Here is a 24,968-nt window from a genome sequence, read left to right on the forward strand (position 1 = left end):
GTTATGTATGGGTGCCCTCTGTACATTGCAGGTGTTGCGTCGCGCTTGCGACGCTACTCCAGCAATGCGCCGCCCGTACACCACAAGATGCGTCACGCATCTGCCCTTCCTTGCACCATGGTGCGCCGCATTGTAAATGCGGCGCATCTGTGGTGCCGCAAGGAGGGAATTGCGTGACGCATCAGTTCTGGCGCATCCCTGCTGATTTGCAGAGATGCGCCAGAACTCATAAATCTGCCCCTTTGCATTTAGGTGTATTTTTAACTCATGGGTTGTTACCGGGGAAATCGGATTTTATTAGCCGGGATCTGCCGCAGTGTTGATTTAGTGGAAGGGCATACTGTTTCTTAAAGAGGATGTGACCAGATTATGTTGCAGTTTTAGTCTGCTGAGATGAACAGATTGCTTTGTGGTATAGTCTTTACTCCACCTTTAAAAAAAATGACACAAAGTGGCAGTAGAAATTCAAAATAACACAGCTGGGTTCATTTTGGATATGGTAGTCACAGAGGGAGTGATGAGTCTCTGTAAGAAGGCTGAATGTGTAAAGTGGGGAAAACACTATTATATCTGAATGATGCGAGAAAAGAGCTATGCTTCCAACTTTAAAATATGATTAATGGAAGAGAGGCAGTGATCTGATGGGTCACAGCTAGGAGTAGAAAATGGAGTAGAAAATAGAAATGTGGACATCATTCTAACATCAAGAACAGAAAACCACTGGAAGTTAGTGAGTTTTTTCCTTAACCTCTAAGGACATGAGAATTCAGAGTGACTTTCATATCTCCTTCAGCAAAAGCCCAGCCTTAGGTTCAGATCGCTGTCCCATAGGCAGGAAAGTGTTCTTCATAAGGTCACTGAGCTATTTAGTGTCAGGTAACAAGACCATATCCAAGACTCTTGGGAGAGTAGAGTGATCAATGAAAATTTTTTTAGAATTAAAAACATTTGGAAAATACAATAATGCCAATCAAAGTACCTTTATATTAACAAAGGAAGGGACATTTTTACTTTCGTAGCAACGAAAGCAATAAGGACAAATTATCTTATAAACCCAAGTGGGATAAGAGAAATGCTGCAACATATTTATGATGAAGAAAAAATGCATTTGTAATTAGTAGGATAACACATCTGTCCACTGTATTGAAGTCCATTACAGATTCCGGAAGTAATCTTCCAAAAATCTGAATATATGCTCATACTAATTTGATGAGCTTAAATTAAAGTTTTCTCTGCTGTAGATTCACATACAATTTACAACAGATTACGACGATGTGCGTTTGTTCTTCATTAAGAAAAGCAAATACATATTTGTGGCACTGTGACAATTTTTCCTTTCTAATTAAGGAGCTATTACATGATACACAACTCCTATTATGGACACACACACAAGCATTTGATGTTAGTCTTAAGCACAAGATATTTGGCTACCATTGGGCAAATGGATTCAGTCAAACACCTCTTTTCAAAATAACTCCATCTGTTCACAGAACCCTAAACATCCAGATTCAGTTTTGACTAGATTGACAATATGACGTTGTCTATCTTGCATGTGCTTCTCAATATTTTTACAAGCATCCAACTTTAAGGTGATAAAAGTCAGAAGCATATGCAAATTCTTTCATTATTGATCATTAGAACACCATTAAAATAAAAACAGAAACTTTCTGACCTAATTGGCGAATCGTGTGAAGGGATAAAACACCCTAAAGACAGTCTCTTGTTCAGGTCGAGCCTGGGCAGTGCGCATGCGCTGTCTGCATGACCTGCTGTACTTTAAAAAACGACTTCACTCGCACCTGCTGGCCTCTCATTGGTACACTGCAGTGTTGCTCTTTTTTGCTGCATCTTAAATTGCTCATGCAACCTAACATCATTTCCATGTCTCGCACAGCAGCACTGCTCAACTACAGTTTTCTTCCGTTTCACTTGTTTTTGTGGTATCAAGGAGAAATCTATCCTCTTTCTTTTAATTGTAGGGCAGGCATGCCCAGTTTTATCTTGAACTGTGGTGTCTGAGACTTTGTTTTGTTTTGCACGATGCAGTTAGCACACATCTACATCACCTCGTGCTCAGTCAGACCAGTAAGTGCCTTTCTAACACGTTGCTGCTTGTGAAAGCCCTATCATCTTTCAGAGGGGTCAAAAGGGGGGGAAGAGGAGGGTAAGTTTGTACAGGCTTCGGGGACGGGATTAGCACCCAGCTACCTGCACCATCCCTTCTGCTAATGCTTCACGTTTGTTCCTATCCATGTTTCCAGTTTCACTTGCAGTCCCATACACTTCCTGCAACAGCTGAGCCAAGAAATGAGGGGAGGCAGAGTCTCAAAACAGAGCCTTCCCTGTTTGGTCATGGGTCAGCCCCCAGAGACACTAACCTGCAATTGCTGCACCCCCCCCCCCCCCCCGCCCACCTCCATAGTGCTCCCATTGCTGACGTTTCATTCAGGGGTTATAACTCACTCTTTGGGCTCGTGCTAGCCCACAAGTCCTCCAAAGCCTGTGCTTGTTATGTATTCACTCTACCCTTTCCCTGCAGAAGCGTGAATGATCACACAAGCTTCACAAGACTCATTTCCTCTCACATTTTATCATATTTGGCATGACAGAATGTTTCTTAATACACAGCACAGACATTAAGAAAGAAATATATATATCAGAAAATGCTTTAAAAAAATACGTTTTGTACACTCTTATCTTGCCTCTAAAAATACAAACGGATATACATATGAACTAGAGCTGGGAATTTCTCTCTCTTATTACGCTCTAGTTTGCTTTAATGCACGATTAGCAACTCCCAAAATGATTGAGGAACATACAATTAGTATTCTCGATATTACTTTTGCAAGAAAGTCAGGAGTACTGGAGTACATAGGTTCTGTGTCTGCCGCTAGAGTGATGGCCCCAATATGAAGCATTATGTGAAGGGAAAAGAGGAGTTAGGATAAAAATAAGCATATCCTCTTTTTCTAGACGTTTTAAAGGGACATTGAAAAGTGAAGACAGCAGCATGGGCTATTGAAGACACTCATGAAAGCATAATCACATGAAAATGCCCAAATACACAAATGTGATAAATAAACAAAACAAAAAATGAACATCCAAAAAATGAACATCCGCAGAACATAACAGGTGAAGTAACTGCAAAATATTAGACAGCATGTAATCCTAACTACAAACATTACATGTCTTTCAATGTAATGGCAAAATCCTCTGCCCAACTCCTCAAAATAATTTGCATGGACTGATCTGTATTTCTCTTCCTTAGAGCTTCTTACAGAAGTCATATATACCAGGTTAGTTTTGAAACAGAACAGTTCCAGTAAAGTCATTGTTACATTAATATACTGCTATTAGTATATTTTCTTTGTTAAACTGAGTTCTGCCCAAAAGCTCATTTCAACTGTGGCATTTCTAATAAGTTCACTGTGTCCTTCACTTTCGCTTCTGTAATAAAAATGTATTTTTGTATGCAGCATGTACGCCACTTCTAGGCCTTGTAAATAAGAGGCGTTATCCAATTTAATGGTGCCAGATGTTCTAACTTCAGAAGAATAAAAGGCTGAGCTGAGTTGCTAGAGTTCAATCTACTAACCTGCAAATCACAATCACAGTAGATGTCATGAGTGGATGCACCACACAACCATCCCATTAGCTCATTCTACTTTTATTCTTTTCAATGACTTATCTCCTCTTCACAGAAGTGACTACGCGATCAATCAGTATGTGCATCGGGCCTTTGAAACCACTCTAAGTGCACCAGCACAAAAACACTTGTCTTAGACTCCACAGCAGCACAAAGCTCAAGCAGAGGAGTGAAAACACAAAGAAACATGGTGGCACAGACAGAATTGGTTAATATTCTTTGTTTTCCTGAAAAAGAGACTAACAATGTCATTCTGAAAGAAAATGCATCAACACCTTTCCATCAAATTACTAATGGGGACAGCTTTGGCTGTGTACCTAAAAGAAGATCAAGGTGATAAACCAAAAGAACACCAAAAATGCCAAAATGCCATTTACATTTCCTTTAATTGAAGGCCTAAGCATTCAATCCAAAAACAATGCAAACCGTCATTATAAGGCTCAATCATCAGAATGATAACAAATATTTAGAGAAGAGTCTTGGTGTGTGGTGATAAAATACAGATACAGAACCTTGTAAGCAATATTTTCATATTTCTTTTATTAACCCAGAAAGCACAGTTTGGCAATGTTGGGATACAGAGATCAGGAAAGGGTGGTGTCTGGAAACCTTCGAGTGCAGTAAAGACTAGAAATAAGGGCCTAGTGTGCATGTTTGAATCCTAGTGCTTCTCTCCCCACTGCTGACGTTTCATAAAGGGGTTATAACTCCTGCTAGCACTGCTTTGCCCAAAAGTACTCCACACCCTGTGCATGTTATGAGCTTACTCTACCACTCCCCTGCAGAAGCCATGGACCGCTAAAGCAGAGCCTTCAAAGAAAGGTACCTCCAAGGAATACTTTTTAGGTCCAGGACCCAGGGGGAGGGAGGGGGGGGGGGGGGACAGAAAAAACAATATCATCTAACAATACTCCTGTCAGACCTATTTCTATTTATCTGGTGGCCTGCACAGGGCTCAAGTCGGGCTGTACCACAATGATAAATCTTGCCATGTACAAAACTGCAAAAATATATTCGTTTTTATTCATCTTTTTTTTTAATTTTTAGAATTATAACATCTCTATTTATGTAAGTATATACAGACTGATGATAGACAGTGAGTTCAGTGTCTTATACAGTTGACATATACAGTATATATTATTTTCTTATAAAATAACACAAAAATATACCCCCGAGCAAATACACCTCACATCAAGCAATCACACCTCTCATACCATGTTCTCACAATCAATACTATCTCACACAAAGGAATATGAGGGGAACCCTCAATACATGACTAGCATACACCGATGACAGAAGATAGCGGACTGAACTAGTCACAATTTTGATCAGCTTTGGTGTTGTCCTTTGGGGGTTCCCTCAATCTGGTCAAAGTTCGTTTCGGTAGGAAATATTCACTTCCACCTTCATCAGGGCCACTGTAATTGGCTACTTTCAGGTGAGTGGAAGGGTGGTATCTACTCATTGTCCACAATAGGCTGGTGCACTAAAAGTTCAATATGGGTTGCATGTCCTCACATTTAATGCTGCAGGTCCATTGTTAAAGCAAATGCTGCTATACGCATGCTAATAATTAACAGTGGGCGATTGTTCTCACATGTATGCAACCATCTGGGGATTGAGTGCTAGGGCTAATCCACTGAGGCAAATGTTAGGTGTTGGCCTTCTACGTAAGGCAGGTTTCCTCCACAGAGTTTTGTTTGCAGATTCAATAGGATGATGTTTCTTCGTGCATCTCCTTCTGACTTGAAAATAGTAATTTCAAGATGGTTGCATACATGTAAAAACAATTGCTGACTATTAATGTGATTAGTTCAGTCTGCTATCTTGTGTCATTGGTGTATGCCAGTCATGTATTGAGGGTTCCCCTTTGTGTGAGAATGTGGTATGAGAGGTGTGATTGCTTGATGTGAGATGTATTTGCGTGGGGGAGTATGTTTTTGTATCATTAGGATTAACACACATGTCTTTCTATGTATTTTATCTGTAAATAATATATGTTGTATATGTCAACTGTATAATACACTGAACCAACTGTCTATCATGAGTCTGTATATACTTACATAACTAGAGATGTTATAATTATAAAATTTAAAGAAGAAAAATGAAAAAATAAATATATTTCTGCAGTTTTGTGCATGACAAGATTTATTATTGTGGGGCAGCCTGACTTGAGCCTTGTGCAGGCCATGAGAGGTGGGGCTGCTCTGCTTTCAGGTGAGGGGAGGAGTGGTTTCAACTGCCTACTCCTAAGTGCACATGACTGTTTTACCAGCCCTTTTGGGCCGGTCAAACAGTCATGCACACATCACATGTTCTCCATGCAGGCTGCGTTACAGACTGCGTGAAGAATATGCCCAGGCCTCCGTTCCCTGTCTGAGAGCCGAACCACGGTGCTCAGACCTATCACAACGCTGCATTGCAGTGTTGTGATTGGCTTAGTGGAGGGAGTCTGGCTGCTTCCTGAGACGACATGAGACGACATGGGAGAGAGCAGGAGAGCGGCGAGAAGGTACATTATTTTCTTTTTTTCTCTTTTACATCTCCCCGGCTGCCCTGCCACTCCCGAACTGTGCCGGCTGTTACTGCTTGCCCCTCCCATTTCAAAACACTGAATTTAGCCCCAAAGACATATTGTCCCACATGCCTTCCTTTGAAGTACTCTATTTTCAGATCATGCTGCTTCTACATTTAACTATATTGACCACATAACAGTTCATGTAACTATAATATTTTTATAACTTTGCAAAGAAATTTGTCTTAACTTCTTTTAACAAATTAAAATGGGGAACGTCACACCTTTTAGCACGCGGTTTTTAAATCGCATTCTATTACAACGCATGACTCTGGGGGGCGCTCAAGGATAGGGAATACTTTTAATTTACTATCCAACACCTTCCCTAGTGTCAACGGGGACTGGTGTTGGAATAGTAAATTAAAATATTCACTATCCAACACCCCTTTGTATTATGCGTTGTAAAAGAATGCGTTATAAAAACCGCGTTGTTACAGCATGCGTGCTAAAAGCATGCGTTGTAACAACGTACATCCCACATGAGTAAAAAACATTGTCCATTACAATGCTCATAGCCCTAACACATGCAAATGTGAGAAATTTTGCATTTCTAATGGTTGTTGCTGCCCCTGTTAGAGAGATACATTTCAGTCTCCTGTGTTTTGCCTTCCAATTCCTATGTTTATGCTATCTACTTGCTGTTCTTTTCCTGGTCTTGTGTTAATTGAAAGAGCTGCTATATTTTGCTATCTGCAGGTTGTCTTCTTTGCATTGTTTTTGTACATTTTGACTCAATGTTCTTTGCCCTTGGGTAATTTTTAAACTTGTTGTTGCCTACAGCATTACTGTGCCTTAATTCTTCCTCCATCTCAGGATCTATGCTTGCATTAAACTGCAACCTGAAAGACAGCCTCGTCTTGCTCGGCTTACATGAGTGCTCACTAACAAAGCTCATAAGCTGCTGTTTAAGCAGGCCTCTTCAAATGTGTTATATGTTCCAACAGTAATGCTTTTTGTTAATAGCAGTGGGTATTGTGTTGAAACCCTGCTTCCTGCCGGCTTGCTTTTGCTTTTGTCTCCACTTATAACACAAAACAAATAAGGATTATGGGTTATGGGTTAAACAGCCCAGGTGGAAGAAGAAGAGATCAATCACTGAAGAAAACCATATGACTTTCTATTCTGGTTGAGCCTTCTTTAGGCTCTGGCGGCACTACTATTCACAGTTGTTTTGCCTTAAAAAAACATTGAGACTTTCAAAGCCTGGGCTGCCGTCTTATTATGACCCTTCCTCAACTGCACTATGCTGTCTAGTTTGCTTGGATTATTTGCCTATTGATTTAGGAGAGGTGCTACTATTATTTCTGAAAGTCATGTGGGTCATCTTGTCCGGCTTCCACCTCTGGATCTCAGGTTCAATGTGCTAGGCCACTGACACGTCTACTGCTCTCTTACACTCCTTAATGGACTGAGCTGTCCATAAACTGACCTTTGTCTCATACCTTAAGGACACAATGCTTCCTCCACTAACTTCTCAGGAGACAATGAGGAGGGTACTGTTCCAGGCACCAACTTTGGGCAAAACAAGCAAAGCTGCTTGCACATGCAAGCACCTTCAAATGTGCTCACTAGATAAAGGGGCTCTGGCTTCTGGTTACTACCATCCTCAGGCCTTTCTCATGGAGGATAATGATGTAGTTGAGGATTGACCATATTCCGTCTGCAAACATGCAATGATGATGCTGAAGTCGTCTCCCCTGTCATGTTTACTCAAGTCCACATTCTCTCTTCTGTAGAACTGATTTGTATTCCAGCCACAAACCAAGGATGTCTATTTTTTTCTAAACTTTTTTTTTGTGCGTTTTTTCATGAATAAACTGTCACAGCATATACAGCGAAAGGCTTATAGTTTAAGCAATAGCAGAGATCATGACAGTGGCAAGAAGTTGAAGAACAAAAGCATAACAGTACAGATGTACACAATAAAAAAATGAAATAAAAAAACAAAGAGAATGATATGTTCATCCTAGTTGACAGATAAATATATCATCCACCACAGCTGTAATGGGCCCGAAGAATCCTAGTAGATCAAAATACTGAAAGGCAGTTTATTTGGTTGGTGAGTGCAATGGTCAGGGGTTTTAGGACCAGGGACAGGGAGGAGAGTGCAGCCACGGTAAAAATTGATACTTGTATAGCGCACTACTCACCCGCAAGGGTCTCAAGGCGCTTGTACGAATACTGCTGTGGAACCCATCCTGGCTTTCCCTGTGAGGTGTCCACTCCTGGGCACCCCCAAGGTGGAGGCCAGGCATCCTTAGCATTGTGGGGGCCGTTGTGGAGATTAGGCAAGCTATTGCCCAGAGTTGCAGAGTGGGACTCCATGATTGGAATAGGCACAGAGGCGAGAATTATCAGGTCTGTGGAATTTTGACCCCAAGACCCGCCGAGGCGGGGAATTGAACCCTGGTCCCGGGCTAGACCTCTGCACCATGTCTTTCCACTGCATTCCCTGCAACCCCAGCCTGCCCCCAGCAACTGGGTTCACACCAGGCCCGGAGGATTCAGTATCAGTGGGTCAGCTCAGGATGGAGTAATAGATAGGAGCGGAGTGGTTGCCAAATGTTTTTAGACCTGTAGGAGAAAGGCAGCAGGGTTGCAAAGACATCATTAGTGGTGTCGCAGTATAGTAAATCCCTCATCTAGGCTTTTACTGACGGTAGTGTGGAGCGGCCCCAGTGCAGGGATTTGTCTCTCAGCCAGCAGTAAGACAATGACAGCAAAGCGTCGAACCCCAGTCCCTAAAGGTTGGACCTACCCTAACAGCACAAGTGTTGAGGAGGGGATCAGGTCATTCACAATCATTAGTGATAGATGTCGGAAGACTGCCTCCCAGTAGGACAGGACTGGGGGGTTATTCCATACCAAATGTATAAAGTTGGGGTGGTTGGTCGCTTAACTAGGGCAGCTATGGGACCTGGATGGGTCCATTCTGGCAAGGAGTTTTGGAGTGACATATGCTCTGTGCAAGTATTTGAAGTGGAGAAGTTTGTGTCTGTAATTATTTGATATATAGCGAGTCTGTTCTAAGCAGTATGGCCATGTCGTATCCAATAAGGGATGGCCCAAATCCCTCTACCATGTCGCTGGGGTCCCTCTCTCAACCCCTGGGTGTAGCGTCTGAGCAAGGTGGTATAGGTGGGAAACAAGATGAATGCTATCAGATGATGTAATAACTGTGGATAGTGGAGAGAATTCCTTTGGTTCTGCTACTGAGGACTGCAATGTGGTGACCATGGAGGCTTGTGCCCTATGTAGGAGAAATCTGCCCATTGAGGAAACGGCATGTCCTCAGCCATGTCTGAGACTAAATGTAACTGGGTGTCGCAAAACAAGTCCCCCATAGTGCGGAGTCCACATCGAGATAGTAGGCTATCTTGTCAAGGTTTCAGTGGACGAGGATACCCACAGGTTGTTTGGTAGTGGCAAGTGCAGAGAGTAAATGTGGTCCACCTTCAGATAATTGCAAAGATTTTTCCATGCCCAGCATGTGGTATGTAATATCTGTATCTCGGTTGGTGACCTAGTGGGGCCAAGAGGGAGACGGAGAGAGGAAAAGGGTGAACTTGCAACTGCTTAGGCTTCAGATATTGTGGTCATGCATTTGGATAATGCCAAAAGTATGCATAATGTATTTGTGCTACTAAGTAATATAAATAAAAATATGGCAACCCAATCTCCCCGTACAAAAGGCATTGTGAGCATCTGCCACCCTATACGGGACTGTCCGGCGGCCCAAGCCAGTCTGATTAGCATAGTCCGAAAGGTTTAAAAGAAAATAGCAGTGAGCAGAACAGGGATATGTAGAAAAATATATTAAAAACGGGGGAGCACAACCATCTGGATAATGGCTATTCTACCAGCAGTTGACAATGTAAGCATTATCCATCGATCTATTTGCGTTGATAATCGGTTTATCGTGGGACCGTAATTAGGGCGAATAACTTCTGATGATGTACACTTATATACAAAGGCACACAACGGCTGACCAAAGATTCAGCACCTCAATCTCTGTCGCATTCTAAATAAAGTCCTGTGCATTACCTCACTGTCGTTGAGCGCCACTGTGATCCAGAGAGAAGAAGATACTTTTAAATGGAAGGTGCACCAGAAAAGCAGTAGTGATAACAAATTTAGTTCATCAATCTTCTTTATTCAAACTTTAGTTAAAATCGGCTCTCAGCCAACGCGTTTCGTTCCTTGTGCATAAGGACCTTCATCAGGGCTGAAACAATCACACAAAGACACAGAGTAAATTGACACACAAAGACAGTGTAAAAGAACATAACAACCAATTATATACATGTATATATATAAACACGCCATATTCATATAGACATAGATCATTACGGTAAGACCTGAAGATGACGTATGACTTCAACTAATGATACAAATTTATTACTGAACAAAAGCAATTCTCTAGACAGCCCACATAACATGTATGTACAAATATATAAAATAAATAGGCACCAAAACACATATATATTGAATCACAAACATATACATATGTGTAACTTTTTTTTAAACCTAAGGTTGGGTTCTATCAATACTTTTATATAATCACTGTATTAAATGAGTATGTGCTGGGGTGGGAAAACATTTATTTTGTGTGTGGGATCACTCTGAGATCGTAGCGAGGACAAAGATAATATCTATATACATAATCAAAGTTATCCTAACTAAATACTCAGGAAAAGTTATGCTAATTTATCCCCAAATTTATAGCTCATTGGGATCTTACCTTGATTAATAATGTAAAATATTCACAAGATTTCCTTATGATATGTCATACTATTGCCCGGGTGTTCAAACCACATTAAGGGTAAGTCAAGTAAATCCCAGCTTGGAATCTATGTGGATAATGGTTTTATTAGCTGTGGCCGTAGTACAACAGAGTAGCATGGTACATGTCATATCAAAAGGGAGGAAAATCCATGCCACAAATCATGTCATGCAACAAGCAATAAAAGATCACATATGAGACCTGAATCAACGGCAACAGACCAAGGTTGATAATATCTATATACATAGGCAAGGTTTTGCTAATTATATATACAGGAAATGTTATGCTAACTTATCCCCAAATTCATAACTCCATGAGATCTCACCTTGATTAATAATGCAGAGTGTTCACAGGAGGTCGTTATGATATGTCGTAATATTGCCGGGTATTCACTCCACAATAATGGAAAGTCCAGTAAATCCCAGCTTGAAATATATGTGAAGAATGGCTCAATTAGTTGTGGTCTTAGTACAACGGAGTAACGTGGTATATGTCATATCAAGAGAGAGGGCAATCCATGCCCGAAATCCTGTCATGCAACAAGCAATAAAAGATCAAATATGAGACCTGATTATGAGAATATAGATCAACGTTGGTCACAAATGATCATAGTAAGGGCCCAGCAGTGAAAGCCCAGGTCAACATATATAGAACAGTTCCAACCATAACAGAGACAGTGATACACAATACTGATGACACAGCTCCTGGATAACACCAAATCAGGCTCTCCCTTAGATCCGTGCCCGCTTAAAGTCTTGAAGGCCTGTCGGGATGTGCATATCCCCCCCCCCCCCATGAATGTCATGAATCGTGCGATCTCGGAGGGAGTGTTCCCCTCTTCATGGAAGATGGCGGTTGTTAAACCCCTTCTTAAGAAGTCCACTTTAGATCCAGGGGTTTTGAAAAACTTCTGCCCCATTTCACTTCTTCCTGCCCCTGCAAAGATGCTGGAATCTCATCTTAATCGTCATCTTAGCTCCTTCCTAGGGGACTCGGCCCTTCTGGATTTTTCCCAGCATGGCTTTAGGAGATCTCATAGTACTGAGACTGCCCTTACGGCTGTTGTTAATAACATTCGCTGCCAGGTTGATAAGGGCCATACCACCCTCCTGGTCCTGCTGGACCTGACGGCGGCGTTTGACACTTTGTCTCCATCCATTTTGGGTACCCGCCTCAGGGACAAAGGGGTCGGAAAACTTGCACTGAGCCTCCTGGCTTCCTTTCTAAATAAAAGGGAACAGAGAGTGAATCTGGGCCAGTTTCTTTCTGCCCCTAAACCTGTGCTTTGTGGGGTCCCCCAGGGCTCCTCATTGAGCCCTACATTATTTAACATCTATGTGGCCCCACTTACCAGGGTAGTTAGATCTTTTGGGCTGGAAGTACTGTTGTACGCTGATGACACCCAAATAATGGTCTCCCTTACTCAGCCATTGAAGGATTCTGCCTTGAACTTCAGAAACTGTATGGAGGCCGTGTCTCAGTGGATGGTACAGAACTTCCTGAAACTAAACGGGGAGAAAACGGAGGTGCTGATCTTCGGGGGCAGCCAGGATATCTGGTCTAGAGATTGGTGGCCTGCCTCTCTCTGGGACTGCCCTCTTCCCTGACAGTTTGCTAAAAACTTAAGAGTTCTCCTGGACACTGCTCTCTCATTTGACCGCCAGGTCAGTAGGACTGTCTCCACTTGTTGTGGTATCATCAGGGTCCTCAGAAGATTGCCCATTATCTCTCTCCTGATGCCCGCAAGCTGGCCACTGTGGCATTAGTCTCCTCAAGACTGGACTATTGTAATTCCCTTTATGTGGGCATAAATAAGAGCCTTATCCATCGTCTCCAGATGGTACAGAACGCGGCGGCAAAGATGGTTTTAAACCTTCCTAGACTTGCCTCGGCTACGGCAGCCCGGAGAAGTCTACATTGGCTTCCCATTCAGTCCAGGATCTCTTTTAAGATTCTTTGTCTTGCCTATGGGGCCCCCCACGGCACAGGTGTTGTGGGTCTTAAGTCACTTATTCATCTCTACTCTCCTAGTCGACCCCTACGTTCCTCTAATAAAAATCTTCTTGAGGTTCCCAGGTTTGTAAGAGCCAAATGGGGAGGCAGAGCATTTTTCTTGGTTGTACTCAGGCTTACTCAGGCTATGAAACTCTCTTCCTCCCGAACTCCTGTGGCAACCGTTGATTGCTCTGTTTCGCAAAGCATTGAAAACCTGGCTTTTTTCTGAAGCGTATCTGTAGAGTCCTTGGTCGGTAACTACATATTATTGGACCTGCTTAGGCACCTTGATGCCCTTGGGCTAAGTTGCGCAATACAAGATTCTCTTCATTCATTCATTCATATGAGATTGCAGGGAACAGAACCATACAAAACGGCAATCTTATCAATCCAGATTGTAAAAAGTTGTTTTCTTTTTCTGTACAGAGTTTCTATAGAGTGAAAGACGTATCTTTATGTGGGCACATGCGTTGTGCAACAATATCAATGGTAATGTCAGAAGGCTAAGAATAAAGCCAAGCAAAAGACAGATCTACCAATCCGGTTTGTGCAACCACCCACTGTATTACACCAGTGACCTAATATATAAGCAAATCAATGGGCAACATACCATGCTCAAAGTCATTATGCATATCAAAATAAAGCCATTAGCAAGGATTTACCATGCTGATTTTGTCTGCATGGACACAAAGATTTTATATTTCAGGATAAAAAAGGAAAAGCAGAGAAACGAAAAGGAAACACGAGTAACCTCATGGGCATCAATGCATGCCCATACAAAGTAAAAAAAGCTGTTTAGATATGAACAGCTCCCCCCAGACGCGATCCACCGTACTAAGAACAAGGAATCATCCTTACCAGACAAAAGCTTTAATCCCAGTTACGGCATGGTCGCCAGAAGCAGTAAAGTCTGTCTCAGCGCGCCAAGTTCTACCGGAAGGAAAAGCATCATCGACATCATGACAAGGAATGCGTCTATGCAACATTGTGAGGCATAGCATATCAGGGCACCATCATGGAAGACCTTCACAGAGAAGTCTTACTTAAACCGACCAAGATAAAGTCACAGCCACTTCACCGGCCTGTGTATATATTACCCATTGTAGCAGATTATAAAGAATAATAAATAGTAAATCAATCTGACACAATCAGGGAAGCAACATTGAGTAACTGTTTTATTAGTATTAAAGATGTGAATCACATGGATAGAGTGACACGAAAAATGTGCATTGGTGCGTCATCTCTAAATGTCACATAATCATAGGTTTTGAAATGTTCTTATTTCAATTTAAAGAAATTCACCTAAAAACACCGGCATTCCGTGTGTACTCACAATTTTTAATTAGCGAGTAAGTGCTGTAACCCAATCTGAAGGCAAACAGAGGGAACAACACAGTAAGGATCATCTAGAATACAGAAGAGGAACCAGAGTTTACATTTTAAAAATGTACATATATCACAAGAAGTGATGCTGTACATAAAATATGCCATAATATGTCGACAAAACACAAATAACCAGTCGTATCCACCCATAGACCAATCTCAAGAGTATATCTATATATCAATCACCACGTTACACAGCTCCATAAACATAGTAACAAAACAGTATGATGGAAAAGGACAACATTAATGTCACAGAACCTAGTTCCATATGGGTCAGAGTTAGAACATTAAGACGCGTATTTATCATAGACAATGAAAAATGCACTTATACCAAACTGTTAAGATGAAATATATTTAAAAGAAGTTTAATCCACATCAAAAGGAAGCAACGCCGACTCTTCGTAACTGTCTCTATCTTTATTCATGGGACTGATCAGCTGTTTCAATCTAGAACGAACTGATCGTGCCATGAATGAAGAGTTTGGATAATAACAAAGAAAGAAGCTTGTGCATGCAAGCACGAGAAAAACACGTAAACATGTAAAAGGTCAATGTAACACATCTTCCTCCTTTAATAAATAAAGAGAAAAAAAACATATGATTTACAAATTTGTTTTTAATAAAAGGGACAAAATCAGACAGCCAACCAGGTTTCTTTGGTTGGCGGTTGCCAAGGTCTTCAGTACTATTAACATTATCAGAAACATTGACAAAATTAGGATTAAAAATAGGGCATTCAACAAGATCTTCATCATCAAAATAGTCAACTGACTTTGGTTCATCCTCGGGATGAAAATAAACACTTTTATCACTTTTAAGAACAGCAATTCTGCTTAAATTCCAGACTTTATTATTGGTAAGTCTGACTGAATTCTTAAGGACTTCTTTAATTTCAAAAGGACCCATGAATTGGATTTTCACCTTTTTTTACCTTCCAAGGTTTCTTAACCTTAACAAGCATGCCAACTTTGACAATAGGATCATGTTTCAACCTTTTTTCTTGTCAAACCGTTCTTTGTTAATAGCCCGATTTTGGACAAGTCTTTCCTTTACAGCCACTAGGTCGAACTTGGACAAAGTAGAGGGAACTAACCATTTCGGATTACATTTGGTCCTTAGAAGTCTACCCCTCATAATTTCAAAGGGAGAGTAACCAGTGGTCTCATTGTTCACCACTCCTTAATACCCCTTCACTTTTTTAATAAAGCAGTGAGCCTGACCAATAAAATTCTCTCTATTTTAGGACTCTACTGACTTTTTTTAAAAACACACCACCACGCTCACTATTGCACCTTTTTACAGGCCCCTCACACCCACACACCCGTTGGCACGGAATAGAAGATCTCCGCCAAAGTGCAGCTTTTCTAGCTGCCCGACGGGCATTGCACCGCCAGCCTGCCGTAGGAGCAGGATACCGATGATGACGCTGGACGGTCATCAGCTGGGGCAACAGTTGTGGTCCTGCCGATAGTCTGTGTGAGGTATCCTTACATTCTGACAAGGGTCTACACCATGCACTTAACCCCCACTTTTTTAGTGAGTGAGAGAGAAGAAAGGCTGAGCTAAAATTCTTTAAGCTCCCCTTGGGGAACTCTGTACAACTCTATTGATAGCTGTTTCTCAGGACGAGTACATTGGACCCCACTCAAAAATCGTCCACCCCCATTCCCCCTTTTTTGATACCAACACAGGGATATGTGCCTTGTCGACTCTTCACTTTGGTCTGCACCAAAACATGCAGCCTGCAATGGCAGGATGTGATGCATGACGTGGTGCATTTCTTCCCATGCAGGAAAATTCTCAGTCAGCCCAACAGCTGTGCTTTTCTTAGACACAGCACAACGTTTCCCCGACCTGAATTCCAGTCGGAATCCAGAAGGCGGTCCCACTAAGGGTTTAGCGGACCTCCCCTGTCGCACTGGCATGGCCAAACTCATAATAAGGCCCTAAGTTACGAGTCTCAAACTTAATTTTCCTGTCAGACAAACTATTGAACTTCATACTTTTCTAACATCTAGCAACACTGGATTCATCACTCAGTCTTTTTGCATTCTATTAGCTTCAGTGCCATCATATTCTTGGCCCTTCATTTCCGTCCTTCAGAAGGGACACAAAGCTGAAACAACCTTTCTGCCCCTCATGAGTTTGAAAGGAACTTTTCCCCTGACAAAATGAGGTGTGGATCTGTAAACCAAAAAAATAATTATGACTGCTGCTTCACAATCTTTCTGGATTTTATGGCACTTTGAATACACTCCAAAAAATACCCAATTAAAACTCTCAAACTTTCCATTGACCTGAGGATAGTAGAGTAGAGTACATAGATGTTTAATGACACATTTCTTAAACACATTCTGTCGTGGCTGTAGATATAAATTGCACACCATTATCTGTCAGCAATTCTTCCAGAATTCCTTCTCTGGTAAATACTTCCTAAAAAAATTTAATGACAGCATTAGTGTTGGGTTCTGCCACCCCACAAGCTTATATCCTCCTTGCATGATTGTGAGGTAACACATGAAAGGAACCTAGAAAATCACCCACAATTCTCTGCCACACCTCTGTCATGTCAGGAGAAATAGTCTCCAATTGCTTGTCACTACAAAAACATTTCACACATTCTTTCACTAACTTTTGAATATCTCTATCAATAATAAACCACCAAATGTAATTTCTTACTTTGTGTTTAGTGGCAGGTATCCCCAAATGACCGACATGATCAGTTTCCAATGTCCTTTGGTTAAACCATTCTGTAGGTATTAATTTGCTCATCTCACCAATAATTCTTCTTCCAAAGACAACTCATTAGCTAATTTGCTAAAATGTTGTAAAGTCATTTTTCTCTTTGCCATTCTACTTGCACAAAAAGTATGACTTGACTTAAAACTGCATCACCTCTCAACTGGTTGTGCCATGTTTCCATGTATGAATATACTATTACATCCTCAACTTTAGCCATTATACACTCTTCAATTTCTTCATGATCATTACCATCACATGAATCATCAAAAGACAAGCCAAAATTCCTCTCTAGCAGTCTTGCCCCCTGAAATGCAAACAACATGGACATTGAATTACAGCAACTTAATTGTTAATCCAGGCAGTCTTGCTGTAGCTTTCTGCATCTTTCTGCCTGATACAATATCCACCAAAGGTTTGTGATCTATCTTTATGCAAAACTTTCTGCCCCAAAGGTAGGGCTTACATTTCTCAACCCCTAAAACAATGCCAAAATGTATTTTTTAATAACTGAACATCTTGTCTTTATATCTTTCATTCTCTTTAGGGCAAAGCCTATTGTGACTTCCTTGTTGCTATGCGTTCAAAGAAGAACTGCAGCCATAACAAAAGCAAATGCATCAACAGTTACAACCATTTCTCTACCTTCAACATAGGAAGCAAAAATGGTGCTGCCACAGTGCTACATTTACTACTTTCAAAACTGTGTTGACACATGGGAGACTAATCAAAAGGGGTGTTCTTTTTAGCAGTAACCTAAAACATTCAGGCATACCTTCAAAATACTTAATATCTTTTGAGTAGAATTCACAGAGACCTAGGAAAGATCCTAATTGCTCTCTATCTTTAGAATGATGAGTCTGACGACACCCTCAATTATGCTTTGTTTGGGTTTGATACCTTTAGATGTTAACATGTGACCTACATACTCTATTGACTCCAAAAAGGCATTTATCTTTACACATAGTAACACCATTATGTTCCTAAACCGACAATAGTCTCTGTACACCCTTATTGTGTTTTTCTTTAGACTCTGCAAAAAAGAAAATGTGGTACTGAAAAATAGCCTCAATATACACATTTTCAAACATTCTTGTCATTACCCTCTGAAAAACAGAAGCAGCCGATGCCAGTCAAAATGGCATGCTGCAAACCTGGAATGTACTATTAGGTGTAATAAATGCAATAAGATGATGACTACGATCATCTTACTTCAAAAGCTATTCGGACTGACCCACAATATTGATTAGATACATGGTAAAAGAAGAGTTTCTACCCAGATTACATAATTGACTTTATTTATGCCAGTACAATAGTAGAAAGTTATAGAGTGGCATCAACAGGTTCAATTATATCATCGTTTTGCAATTTTTTATAGAATGGTAGATAGTTCAACCCTCACACTAAGTGTGACATTTTGTAATTTGTGTTTTACCAGAACTACACCTTCTTTGACTTTGATGGTATGCACAAAATCTTTGATTTTTCCCAGTTTATCCTGAAATGCCTTTTTAAACCTGTCTTTCCAATCTACATTCAATACAGAATTGAAATGAGTTACCAGATGTTTATGACCAGGTCTAATTATTAGTCCAAAATCTGCCCGATGCCACCAGCCCAGCACATTAATCCCTTTGAATAATACATACACTTTACACTTAATGGTTCTTTGTTTCAAATGAAATATCTGCCCAGTGGCAGGACTGTTCTTAAAATCCAACAAATGTGTTAATGAATCACAATGATAACAAACAGGTTAAGCTATGCCACAAACATAACTTTTGCCCCTATTTGCCATAATACTAGGTTGTGGGGATGTAAATTGCTTATTATTATGACTATTTTAGGAGGATTACCTGAGTGACTTTAGCCACACAACATGCAGCATTATCATGCTCTGTTTTGAGTCTTCCAGAGAAAATTCAATGCTTTTAGCAACGACTATTGCTTGATCAAATGTGGGGATCTTACAGGCTAACAATCTTTGTTGAATTTCTTTAGAATAACATCTGAACACATTTGATCTCTAATGAGTTGTGAAGTAAAATCATCAAATTCACAATATGTCAAAAGTACTTTTAAAGCTGTATGAAATAAGTCAATAGATGTATTTGAGGATTGTACACAGGTGGAAAATATATGACAACGTACCACTAAATGTATCTTTCCATCGAAATAAAGTTCCAATTGTTTGACAACAAACTCATCATACTGCACATCGTTATTACTAACATATTCAGGTAAATGATAAAATACATCTTGACATTCCACGCCTAAATAATAGTCCAGTGAATTGTGTTTTCTATCAGGTTTAAACTTCAATCCATCTGTGGCTCCTAAGTATGCAGTGAATATTCTAAACCATATTTGCCATTTCAAAGGAGGATCACCAGGCTCCTGTAAAAATTTAGGTGGGGTGTACCAGCTTGCATATTGAAGAATTTGGCTGTAAAAGAAAAATGCAACTCATTGTAGTTAAAACCTGTACAATGAAGATTGTTATCACTAATAATAAAAAACCTACGAGGAAGAATCAGCACCAAATATTATGCTAATCACTATAAATAAATCAGCATCAGTTCAAAAATGTGTTGTTCACTAAATAATTTGTGACTAATCACCACCAAATAGTGTGCTAATCAATAATACAAAAGTGAGCTGATCACTGAATTATTCCATTAGATGGCAATGTAGTTGTTGTATCTTACCTTCAATGCAATGCATCTTTCCTGGTTCATGGTCCTTACTGCTCAGCCAGTGTGGATGTGGTAGAATGTTGGTATGAGTGGTGAGGTCACAAAGTGTTGGGATGCCTGGGGAGTGTCAGTTGAGAGAATGGGCTAAGCAGCAAGGAGGTTGCTCCTTGTGGGGTTCTCGCTTACTTGATTACTACCAACTTCAATAAACTACCATCTTCTTAATCTACACTTCGGCTACTGGATTTATTTTACCATTACCACATTAGGGTTTCAAGAATTAACAAAAGAGATGGCAGTGTTTGCAAACGTGCATCACCAGTAGAAACTGTTACGTGGTACTATTTCTTAAATAATGACACGCAATATTGAATTCCAATGTAAATGTTAATGATTACATTGCAGACAGACAGCAAGTGAAATAAAACCAATCTGCAGACCAGAGGACTAGGGGTAAATTAAAGGACATTGCTAGGTAACAGAAAACAATGCTGGAGAATCTTCGGCACATGCTCCTCACAGAAATGATGTGGCATGCGCTGTCTGCGTGAAATGAAGAACTGACATGTCATGAGGCTGCTGTGTGCAGGCTCTTTGAACTTTGACACATTGGAAATTTAACAAATGTGATGACAGTAAAGGCTTCTCAGGCCAACATGTTACTGAAATAGGCGTACAGGTGTGGATGCGAACTTTAGAAGGCGCCAGTGTTTTTCATGCATACACATGAAAGACGGATCCCTGGGCACTCAGAAATATATTTTAAAAAATACAGTACCTTATAGTCCTCGAAGCCAAACAGGGTTTACCCAGATAGTCACCAACTGTGTAGTAGGAATGAAGACATCACTCCAGATGATTGTAGAACAGCTTATTTGAAGTAAATAGCTTCAACCATACAAAAAGGCCCAGGAGATCACTCCAACTGATACCTAAGCATCTAAATATTCTAAATTAGAATAGGAGCTTGGCAAATGACAATACAATGAGCTAAACACATCATTTAACAATAGAAACAAAATACAAGAAATACAAAATCCCTAAATGCATTATCTAATGATAATACGGTGGTAAGATACCACACTTACTCATTCAAGAATGTCACCTCCCCCTGATCCTGGCCCCCTTAGCCATCCCTTCTGTTTGCAGCTGACCAACCTGAAATCACTCCCCTCCCCCTTCCCCCACAATGAAGGTCAAAACAGATTTTGATGTGCTCCCTTTCCTCACCTTGCATTTGATTGCTAGCTTAGTGGTGCTGAAGTGTCCATGGATGGCAAAATTCACTCCACATCAATTGCAGGCATGCCTACAATTACTGAACCTAGCTATCTGGGTTTCCCCAGGCCTTGTCTGATACACCTGTCTCTGTGTCGGTTTGGCATCTGTGCATACACATACGCACCTCTGTTGTGGGGACTTAAGCAAATGGAGAATCCACGACATACACTCCCACGTCACTCATTTTTTGTTTATGATTTCTATTGTAATGATGCCATTGGTGACTGCATCCCGGCTCCCACTATAACAAAATATGTTTCTTGCATGTGATCCAGTGATTCACAACTAGAAATTTTTCTGAAGACAAAGCCCAATACCCAACAAAAGTCCCTTCACGCTGGGTTTGTGTAATTCAAAACTAAATTAAACTTACCAGTCTCCAAAAATTGTACTCTCATCTATAATATACCAAAATTGGCGATGCAATCTTTTTATTGTTAATGACATTTGGCAAATCAAACCGCTAAATTGAATCACTCCTAACAAAGACAAACTCATCAGTGTATTTGTAATGTTTATCTAAGTAATGTGAAACACTGCTCTTTGGCACTAACATACAGCATGAATTATAGAGTGTCACAAATCAAACAATATCAGAAGAGAAAATGACAGATTCATATCAATGACAATACAAAAAGGAGTGGATAGGCAAAGAGACAAAAGATTCAGAGATAAAAATACATTTGCAAATGATTATGTAAATTCAGATTTCACTCTATACTAACCCAAATTGGAATCTACTCTCTGGCCATGAGAGCAGCAAGGCCCCCCAAGAAGATTTGAAGAGGCAAAGACTAAGTCAGGAATCAATAGACAGGAAACAGAACAGTAAAACCGACGATAGCGACGATCTCCCAACAATCTCACAAGTCAGTCACCTAACCCCTTCCACCAGGCACCTCAATTATACATGTCCAACCTTCACATGTATCAAGCTAAAGTTTTCTTCACATCTGATTGGTTAAGGTCATCCCATTCTCAGCATGTCCTCCACACTAAATGTCCCATTGTTTGGACATAAACTTCCACCCTAGGAAATATAAATTCCAGCCGTCGTCATTTTATTCTTCTTCTCTGACAAATGTTGCAAACGTATATCTTTCTCGCTAAGCGCTTTTTTTCAGAGGAAGCTTCCCTCTATTTGTCACATTGTTCTTTCATACTGGATTTTGCCAGGCACTGCGGACTTAAAGGACAGAATAATATTCCATCTTTTTATCCACTTTTGAATTTTCATTTTTATAACGCTTTTATTTCCAGTGACTCCGAAATCCATTATTTGCCATGCAGAATTTGCGAACCGTTCTTCTAAACAGAGCAAACACAAACATTATTATTCACTTATAATGCTTTTTCTCTGCACAGCGCTGCATTAATCCCTGAGCAACCCATTTTGGCTTCTTATTACCTTTTCCTAGCAGACGGTAATAACGTGCACAAATGCGGCATTAGTCCTATTATTTTCGTTAGTAAAAAGCATTTGCAGCCTACTATTCTACTTTAGAACATGCTTGCGCAGTAGCATTTTCCCTCATGTTAGGCCTTTTTTTTCCACATCATTTTCACTGCACACAGTTAGTAAATGTTACAGAGGGTTCAATGCGAGCAGGATTTACTTTCGTGAAAATCCTGCTCCATCACGTTTGTTACTTGTTTGTGTCCTTGTACACTGCCATCTGTGTGGTTAATGCTTTCCAGCATGTATTGAAGTACACCATCAATAAAATAAAATAAGGCTTTACCACACTTGCTGCTTGATTTTATTATTTAATTTATTATTTGAGTTTTCTTTCATGGAAGCTTTCTCATAAATCCATTATTGCACTTTTAAAAGTGTGGCAGGTTTACACAATCTATTCAAGCTTGTACAATATCCTGGAAGCTTTTGTACATGGCCGTGGCTTGGAAAACTGTAATGACTTAGCATGTGCCCTTCACACAGGGCCCCTCACTAATTATACCCATAAAGGTATTTGCACTTTATACTTCTGCTACAGCTTTCGAGCACAATATTTCAAACATCCTTATTTGGTTAAAAGTATATTGTGTATTATGCAAAAAAGATTGCCAATTAGAGGAGTTTAATGATTGTACCAAATTGCTATTAGCCAAGCACTCTTGTTTTATTAATTCACTACTACAAGCATTTACCAATGGTCTTATTAAATTGCGATTGTCTAACCAAACTTTATATCTGATGTAAGGTAATGAATATTCACAAGTTAAAGAAATACTTTGCAGTTTTGAATGACCCTATTCTGTCTGATAAGAATGAATTGTCACTTATTTGTCCATCTAGCTGCTCGTGTTACTGAGAATGTGGACTTACGCCTGGTTAATGGTGGACAGAAATGTGCTGGCCGCATAGAGGTTTATTATGGAGGCACCTGGGGGACCGTGTGTGATGATTTCTGGAGTACAGCAAATTCACAAGTTGTGTGCAGACAGTTGGGCTGTGGAACAGTCCAGACGTCTCCTGGAGGGGCCTTTTTCGGTCAAGGAACTGGAAGCATTCTTCTAGATGATGTGCTCTGCAGAGGAATGGAAGCTCACCTATGGGACTGTCCCAACAAAGGATGGAACATACATAATTGTCTCCATAGCAATGATGCTGGGGTCATCTGTTCAGGTATGTTATACTTGCTTATATTAAGTATAGGTGTCCTAAACATGTCCTATTTTGTAGTTTTTCTCAATGGCTAAAGTCACTATTAAAAGTAGAATTTCACCTTCTTGGTTCTGACTAATTAGAATTGCAAGCTGTTATCTGATATTCTTCTTTTCTAGTTGCGAACATTACTGATCACCCCCACTTTCCCTTGAACGACCCCTGTCTCTCACTACATTTAAGTTAAAAAGAAAAGTATGAAAGTGAGTTCAGTTCTTTGAAAACCATAGAGGATATTTTGGTTTCTTCTGAATTTCTCTCCTTTTGCCACTGCTCTATCGAATGATATTGTGCTGCTGAATGATAATTATTGTATCTTACTTCTATTTCCAAGTCAAGCTGTTGTGTTGCTTGGCAACTAGTTGCCTTTTGCATGCTCGTGTTTCTCTTGTGAATGTTTGCATGTGTTGGAATGTATTCACTTGACTAGTGTTCAAGTTCTATTGTGGGGAGTTGGGAGATCGATACAGGAGTGGACACGGAGATGGTGTGTTCCCTCAAGGCTCCTCAGGAATAAAGGGTTATTCTACAATTATATGCCTACAGCATCTTCTCTTTACAGGCGACTATGTTCTGAGGAGCCACTGATCCACACGCGCAGGAAAGGATTTTTTTCATAATGATTTTTGCTGAATTGAATACTCGTCATATTTATGCACCTGCTGCCACGTAACACTAACTTTCTGCATCTGAAATGTTAGTATCTGCCTAGGTGTATTTCCGTAAGTACGCTGATTTTGGGATCTTTAACAGCTTCAAAGTGGATTTGTAATTTACCTGCTACCGTTGAGAGATTGCATTCTTTGAGGTTGTGAATGTTAGAATGTTGGGATGTTAAGATCAGTTGCTGAATGGGCTGAGCAGAGCACAGACTGCTCCTGGCGGGGCTCTCCTTCATCTTGACTACAACTAAAATAAATACATCATTTAAATCACAAAGAATAGACTTATTTCTGTTCATTACAGAGGTGGCTTTGGCATTCCATGTCGCACCTACCCTCAGCCCTCAATCTCGGATCTTTGGTTGTCCAGTGCTTCGAATGACGTCCATTTCCTTCTGCGTTCCCGCTTGACCTCACGGAACTCCGCAACCTCCTTTGACGTTCTCCTTGTTTCTGCATCCAGCGGAACAACATCATGACGTGGATCACGCTACATGACCTCTTGGCGGCCATCTTTGTTTTCATTCCCTATTGGATTTA

The 24,968-nt window shown here is 40.5% G+C and overlaps 1 protein-coding gene across 1 annotated transcript in view; it reads left to right on the forward strand.

The window, feature by feature from the left end:
- The window catches only part of DMBT1 (deleted in malignant brain tumors 1), an 845,773-nt gene that overhangs the window by 691,098 nt on the left and 129,707 nt on the right, over nucleotides 1-24,968 (forward strand). Inside the window, exon 21 of the mRNA XM_086919609.1 lies at nucleotides 23,398-23,727. Coding sequence (XP_086775735.1) covers nucleotides 23,398-23,727 — 330 coding nt within the window. The remainder of the gene's footprint in view (nucleotides 1-23,397; nucleotides 23,728-24,968) is intronic.

Source organism: Lissotriton vulgaris, chromosome 5, assembly GCF_964263255.1.
Source record: "Lissotriton vulgaris chromosome 5, aLisVul1.2, whole genome shotgun sequence".
Classification (NCBI taxonomy): Eukaryota; Metazoa; Chordata; class Amphibia; order Caudata; family Salamandridae; genus Lissotriton; species Lissotriton vulgaris.